Consider the following 7,524-nt stretch of genomic DNA (forward strand, 5'->3'; position numbering starts at 1 on the left):
CCCATCCGGGCACTGGAGAAACTAAAGGTGGTCTGTCAGCCTACCCTAAAGCAGAGAATTTCCCCTTAAGGAAAGTAATTATGCTCCTATAATTCACTGTTGACTTACTGAAATGGAAAATCTTCTCAGTTTTAGCCAATAACCAGGAGTCAGATACTCTGTTATCTCCCTATTGCTCTCGGGGGAAAATAAAGATGGAATAAGCAAGAGGGACAATTGGAAAAAATCTAGAAAAGACTCAATAAAAATAATAGTGATAATAGTAATGATGACGAATTATATACAGATATGTAAATATGAAGATGGTACTTACATCCTGACCAGAAAAGTCCCAAAGTGAACTCAGCAGCTGATGGGGTGCCTGTGTCCACAATCCCGGTGGCAGTCCACAAACCAGACTGCAAAGGTTTCAGAGCTATATCATGTTCCTTAATTTAGTTAGAAGATGATACATGTCAGAGATCTCCCGGTTCAGGTATTACACTGAGGGTTGGAACCATTCCAAAAGCTGACCCTGCAAGAGCACAGTGCTGGCAGATCTTGGGCTGCCAGCTTGATGAAATACAGTGTCCCATTCTTCCTTCCATCCAGCAGTCTTTTTCATATACTACTTAGGTAGCAAAGCCCAAAATCCAAATGAAGTTCAACACAGGTACAGTAAACCCAGTTTATGTCTAGTTTACAGGGAAGTTGCAGAGGAGTCCCCAGATTGTTTCGGTGAAGACATTCTTGTCTGGATTTGTGCTTTTTTGTAAGGAAACTCAAATGGTCAGTAATGAAATGGTTTCCTATATTATTCACAGTCACCAGAGGGATGATTCTCTCATAAACTTGGAGAGAGTGCCACATTGCAGTGGTAGGATATGCTGGATATGTTTATGTTGTAGATGTCAGAGCAAGTACATTTTTAAGCTAATTTATTGACTGTAAATTATCCAAGCTCTTCGCTACAAAATTACCAGTATCTGAGATAGATGCTTTCAGTTCACTACATTCTGCTGCTGCAGAATACAAGGACTGATGGTTTGGAGGCACAGCAAGCATTAACAAGTGGAGGGCAGAAGTTAGCAGGAAACCATGGTACTGATGCCAGGATTTCCAAGTGGCAGAACAATGACCCAAACCTGCCCACCACTGTTTCCTGCAGTGTCTCTTGAGCTGCTGCAGAAGCTCAAGGAACATCTCTGTGCAGCCCCTGCTTGTCTGTCCTGTGCAAACCATGGTGAGTTGAAGGGTTGGACATGAAAGCTACAGCCCCTTGCTGAGCTTGGGTCTCATCTTGAGAGTGTAGAGGACAAAGGCATAATGCCAACAGGAGGAGGTAAGTGTTTCTTGGTTAATGTTTCTCTTTTGATGCAAAACCCTAGTTTCAAACTATTTCTTCAGCTCAGAGTCACTGTGGGCCTGGGTTTTAATGTAAAGCCTGCTTGGCATTGCTGAGTAACTGCAAATATCTGTACTAAATGTAGACTAAGGGTGTTTACAGTGGACAAATCTATATTTAGACAAGTCCTGGTGGCAGCTTAACATAGACTTAAAATAAACCTCTTCTATTGTGGAATCTTCCTCTCCCTTTTGTCCCTCCAAGTAACTGAGTTTGTCTTGGCAGTACAAAATTAAACTGTGAGTGCTTTTTTGACACTTTGCAGGCATTTGGATATAAATTGTGAAATGTTTTGGCATCTGCTCTATCGCCACCAGATCGATGCCTAAGCTTAACTACAGACACACGTTATGATTTGGAATCACAGTCTCAGCCTCTAGAAACCCAAGACTGGGCTCAGGGCAGGACTAGAAATCAGGCTGCATCTTAACTATCCAAACTGCATTATACAGTAAAAAATTGCCAACATTTAGACTAAAATGAGATTGTACTGAGATGAACTTCTGTCACTGGTTGTTTTCACACCACTACTATTAGCTTCTCCATTCCCTTGACAGGAAATAAATGCCTTGCTCAGTATTTTAATGTGGTTAAGTTGAGAGAAAAGCTAACTCAACTCTATTAAATTAACTTAATACTCAAGCAAGATGAAAAGTGTGTGCCTGTACTCTGCAGCCTCACAGGAATTATGCTACTTCTGCCCTGATAAACTTGTGCCACTGAACTGCAGTGTTCTCTACTGGCAAACAGCAGGTGAAGTGTCAGCAAGGAATAAACAAACACCACTTCTGAGGAGCTGTCTCCAGTATTCATGCTCTATCTGGTAACTACCTCAACAAAAATACTAGCCTTTGATATGTGAAATTTGTAATCTTTTTATTCTGTAGCTGAAGTCATCTATTTGGCCCATGTTTGCAAGGGCTATGATTTTATACAGTCTTTTCAAAGACTAAAAGCTATTCACCAGAGGGAAACCAAGGGTATCTAGAGCATCCAGCTGCCTCAATATTGTATGATCCCCACGGGGATATTGCATGAGTCCCACTGGGAAATCAGAGTGATATGGTTGGTAACAGCCCTCACTGTGTCATGTGCTCAACAGGCAGAAGCTGGAGATAGTTCTGTGTAACAAATGAATCAGTATTTTCTTATAGGATGTTTTTCAATGCATTCTTGACACCTCATCATGCCCTCTGCCACAGCTCTGATTACTGCAGCCATCACCCAGGAGACTGCAGGATGGGACATTCTGGTACTCTGGTTCCAATTCACGCTGCTTTTCAGCAATACTAAGGATCAATTTCTTCTCTATTTTCTGTCCATCTGCTGCTGAAAGTAAAAATGTGATTTAAAAAATTGCATCATATTCTCTAATAGAGGTCGTTATGGTAGAAGGTAAAAGAAATGGTAGAAGACATGGAGCTTCATACAAAATAAAATTCACAAAAGAGATGTGACACTCCTGAATAAAACAGGAAAGCAGAGGTAGCATAAATCAGTCTGCCTCCCTCTAGTGAAGCAAGCTCTTTATGTGCCCACTATACAGTAGCCCAGAAGGAGTTGTGATGTCTAGAAAAGAAAAAAATATTTTATTAAGTTATTATTAATCTCTATATTGTATATACATTATTTGCTCCTGTATCAGGTGGCTCTGGCCCTTTTTTCTGTAACGAATCTTCTGATCAGTAAAGCAAATTGAATCTTTTCCCTAAAGTAATGAGTGCATTCTGAACTATCTTAGTATAATACCATAAAAACTCACTCAGGTTTAGCTTTACTGGAAGGCACATTTAAAATCAGTGCTACATGGGAGCATGAGGTTGAACAACAGAAAAATTGTACCTTAGTAAAAAACAGCACTTGTGGTCTGTACTGGCATGGATCTTGGTGAGGTTATGGCAAACCTAGAGGTCATGAGAGATTTATGCCATAATAAAAATATACTACTTTATATTCCCTGAAAGTGGATCCTCTAGAAAAATGGAACTGATAAATTTCTTTGCTTGGAGATGCAGCGCTAATTTTATTTCCATTTCACACTCTTTGCAGATGTACTTCATGCTGCCAGCACTTCTTTGTCATTTCATGTGCACTGTTGTCTTTTAGTTGAAGTATATGTAATTTTCAAAATAGCCTTAAATTATTGTAATTTTTCCTTAGTGTTCTAATACCTAAAACATTTTTATTTCACAAAGACAAACAGTTCCTGTGTCAGCTTAGAGAATGCAAATATACACAGCAGATTCAGAAACTGATATTTTAAAATGGTCATAGTTCCCTAGTTTGTTACAAAAAACTTTTACTAAGCAAGTTTACTTCTGAAATGGGAGAAAAACATTTCTTGCAGCAACATTAGTTGATTGTGTTGCATAGCAAGAGTAGTTAAGTCAGAAGAAAGGTAAGACTACTCTTCTTAGATAACTTTTTCTTGTAATCCTTTAGTGTCCTCATTACCTCTGTGTGTAGGGTAAGAGCCAAAAAAACCCAAAAAACAAACCCAAGCCCACCTTTCAGTCATGTAAAAGTGAAAACAGAATGAATTATAATTCTTCAATCTAAATGACGACTACATTTTGTTACAAGTTTTGCAGAAGGTTTTCATGTGATGCTTATTTTCTACATATATAGATAGATAGATTTGAAGATAACATGAAAAACTTGATTGACAAATCACCATTCAGAAGCACAGATGAACAATTTGTCAGTCAGTGGTAAGACTGGTGATACAGTGGTGTCAGTTCATCTGAACACCCAGTTCAGGTGTTGCCCATGTTATAGGGCCTCTGCAGGAGGTGGTGGTGTGGACACACCACACTGCATGTTGGCAGTGACAGGGAACCAGTGGAGGGAACCAGTTCTGCATCTAGATCCTCATCTTCTCAAAGTAGGGTAAGTTCCCATTCAGCATAGCTCTGAGGACATCAAGGGGTTTGTAGTACTTTACTGGCATCTCAGGGGAAATCTGTCCTCTTTGCAGCTTAAGCAGTCTTACTATTTTACCACAAATCTAAGAGAAGGTATAATGACCCTGCTTAATGTGGTCAAACAGCACTTGACAAGCCTCATTCTTACTGCCTTTCACATGAAGGGTTGAATTATAACTACTGAAGTATTGCCTTCCAGGCTGCTGAAGACAAATGAGTGTCCTTTAGACTCTCTAAGTGCACAGATATTTAATACATTGCTTAAATTAAACTCTAGTCAAACTACTGATTGCTTTCCTCACCTTTTGTTCCCTCCAATCATTAATGGACATTTTCCACAAGCAAGTTAATGAAACACGTAAGAAAACTATGAACTTCGGACATACTATCATGGCCTCTTCATTCCAGAGTCTCTCCTTCTCCACAGATTATGTAAAGGCTACAAATGCACAAAAAGGTGCTTCTTAATCTGGACCACAGGTCACAGGACAGTAGTTGATCAAGTAGTTACAGTTGTCTCCTTTGCAGATTATGCACCTTCCTTAAAATACAAAAAAAACCCAGCAACAAACAAAAAAGCCCCAGACATTACTCTCTACTCCCTCCCCCCTTTGCCCAGGGTGATAATTCCTTTTTGGTCAGTTTTGGGGTGTTTGCAGAGTAGAAAACTTCTCTAGATGATATGAATGCTGATACAACTGCTAGCGACCTAAAGCTACATATCCTGCAAGGCTTACCAAAAAACAACGTGACTTTTTACCTAGGTGCTTCTTTCATCCCTTTCATCCCTAGCCTTTCACCCCCTATGTGAGTACCTTTATCTTTTGGATTCCTAAACCCCCAAGACTGGAGAAAGGAAAGATGTGTAGGCATTATGCAATGTTCATTTTCTATTTTAAAGTGAGGATTTAAGAATTATTCTTCTGGTGTGTGGAACAAAAGCTTGGTGTGACTTTGTGAAAGGTGTGGCTATGGCACTGTTAGAATTCACTGGCCTTTGAAAGCCCTGTAGGAAGAGTTTCTGAAGTGAAAAAATAAGATTAAAGAGTGATTTGAAATCTAGGCCAAATGGCAGCTGCCAAAATACTGTAGGCCAAGCGGGCAGAAACCTAGAGTTGGAGGGAGCTGCGTTGCTTATTATGAAACCAAGGACAAAGGAGGCATGGAGGAGGAACTCATTCCTCTTGACTGTTGTTTCTGCAGCTTGTTTTCACAGGTCTGTCTCTTGTCAGTAAGGTTGCTGTTTCAAAATTAATTGACTGGCATGTTCGTATGAAAAGTGGAGTTAATTAAAAGCAGTCAACTTGTGATCAGGAGGGCATCCAGAGAAGTTAAAGCAAAGCAATTATAATTGATATGTATTCAATTGAAAGTACATTTCTATTTTCAAGTGGGGGTTCTTGTTCAGGCCCAAAGCTGCCTGTGATCTGAAGTTGGATTGCACCTAACTAGGGCTGCTTCCTCTGCATAAATATCCAGTGTGTTTCAGTGTATGTGTAACGAAAATACCTCAGCTCTTCTGAATGTTCCTGCTCAGATTAACCATTATCAACTCCAAGATCCTTGTATGCAGTATGGCTGCTGTTCACAAGTATGGCTACTTGGGAATATAAAAATGTTCTTCATCAGTTTTTCAGATGCTTGTAACCAATATTGCTAGAGTGAAATGGCCTGTGCTTAATTTTAGCCCTCTATATTGTGTTTTAAGCTTCTATAGAATGCTAAAAGCAAAATATGTACATCAAGCACAGTCACAGGAACCAGAGCTTTATTTATCTCCCAAAGAAATCTCTGCCAGTAACAAGCTGGCCTTGCTTCTCTGAACACCTAAAGCAGTATCCTTTGATGGAGTTTAAGCCCACTCACCTCTTTTAGTTGTCTCGTGTCTGTGCAGAGCAATTTGTTCCTTTCTCTTTGTGGTAACACTTTGTAGTTACGGAAGACTGTTTCCTTATTAAGTTAAATGCCATTTATTTAAGTTCTCCATTTTATTCTCAATTTTTTAAAGTTTCTAGTCTGTCCTTTCAGTGGCAAGTTTTAATTTTAAAATTCACCTGAACACTGTGTGGTGGATCTAGATGCTTTAAAAGATACTTTGAAGTTCATGAACCTCTGTAAATATTGCATAGATGAGTGTAACTGAGCTTCTGGTCTGAAAGGGGTAGTTATGCCATACCTAAAGGAACTGCACAGGCTGTAAACAGCTGAGATTGCTTCAGAATTTCAGCTCTAGGCATATTTCAGCTTTTGGAATTTCATTTAAGTCTGGAAATGTTTGCATTTCCACCTAGTTTGCGTGGGTACCTGCTCTGACCTAATTACGTGGGGAGAAGAGCAGAGCTATCAGTCTGAACACACAGGCAGTGGGTAGAGCCTGATACTAGCCGAGTATTCAGTTAACTTCTGCAACAGATTTTGTAGTCCTGGAGGGTGAAAGTTGCAGGTGGCTTAACTTGTGTTGACAGCTACCTTGCCATGCCGAACAGCGCTGGACGTGCCGTGCACGCTGAGCTGGGCTCGGATGCAGCTGCCTCTAAAGGCAGTGGTCGCTCTGATCCAGAAGTGAGCTGTCTCTCTTACCTGAGCTAGCAGGCCGGGGAAGTGGTGCTGTGTGTGTGCTGCATGCATCTCTGTTTTCAGTGCAAGTTTGCGGCCTTTGGGCAATGATGCTGGCGGAGATCCAGCCGCCATCCCCGTCCTGCAGCGGGTGCGCTGCCTTTGGTACCCGAGCAGGTTGAAGGCGGCTGCGGTGCGCCTGGAGGAGCTGCGGTCGTGCTCCTGCCATCAAAGGCTTCAGCGCGGGCATGCGAATGTAAGGAGCGGGGATGGTGGTAGGGTTTTTTGTCGTGCTTTGGAGCCAGGCCCTCATCCAGGGCGGTGGGGCTGCGCTCGGGACGGGCAGGGGCACCGCCGGAGAGCGGTTCCTGACCCGGCTCCGCTGCGGCCGCCTCGGGCGACCCTCGGCCGGGGACGGGTGTCCGGCTCTCCCCGGCGATAGCGGCGCAGGGGGAGGCGGGGAGGCGGCGAGGCCGGGGGCTGCCGGCGGAGCAAGCGGAGGGCAGGGGTCCGCAGTCGAGGGGAGCGGCCGCCGTACGCCTGCTCGGAGGGGCGGGAACGGGGGCCGGACCGGCTGCCGGGGCGGTGTGTGTTCCCCCCACCCCCTCTGCATCTCCTCGGGGCTGCGGGCGGAGGCTGTCGCGGCCCCCGCCGGCTCCT

The 7,524-nt window shown here is 42.7% G+C and overlaps 1 protein-coding gene across 5 annotated transcripts; it reads right to left on the reverse strand.

Annotated features, from left to right (window-relative positions):
• Positions 1 to 2,234: 2,234 nt before the first annotated feature.
• LOC139798480 (uncharacterized) lies at positions 2,235 to 7,501 on the reverse strand. 5 transcript variants are annotated; one of them, XR_011726834.1, is made up of 3 exons: positions 6,889 to 7,501; positions 4,611 to 4,849; positions 2,235 to 2,710 (listed from the first exon to the last, which is right to left on the reverse strand). XR_011726834.1 is itself a non-coding variant. In XM_071749202.1 (2 exons), exons 1-2 carry the CDS (start codon positions 7,475 to 7,477, stop codon positions 2,547 to 2,549), a joined length of 753 nt encoding a protein of 250 aa, XP_071605303.1. In that variant the 5' UTR covers positions 7,478 to 7,501; the 3' UTR covers positions 2,235 to 2,546. The 5 variants fall into 5 exon arrangements, 4 of the variants coding, with proteins under 4 accessions (XP_071605303.1, XP_071605302.1, XP_071605305.1 ...); XM_071749202.1 differs by lacking the exon at positions 4,611 to 4,849; XM_071749201.1 differs by lacking the exon at positions 4,611 to 4,849 and having other exon boundaries at positions 2,235 to 2,713.
• Between the last annotated feature and the right edge of the window lie 23 nt (positions 7,502 to 7,524).

Source organism: Heliangelus exortis, chromosome 7 (genome assembly GCF_036169615.1).
Source record: "Heliangelus exortis chromosome 7, bHelExo1.hap1, whole genome shotgun sequence".
Taxonomy (NCBI): domain Eukaryota; kingdom Metazoa; phylum Chordata; class Aves; order Apodiformes; family Trochilidae; genus Heliangelus; species Heliangelus exortis.

Excerpts from the sequence above, each read along its gene's own strand:
- LOC139798480 (XM_071749201.1), bottom strand. The coding sequence starts at position 7,477 with ATGCAGAGGGGGTGGGGGGAACACACACCGCCCCGGCAGCCGGTCCGG. Across the intron at positions 2,714-6,888 it reads TCCCCGGCCTGCTAGCTCAG|CAGCAGATGGACAGAAAATA; the intron begins GTAAGAGAGACA and ends TTTTACTTTCAG.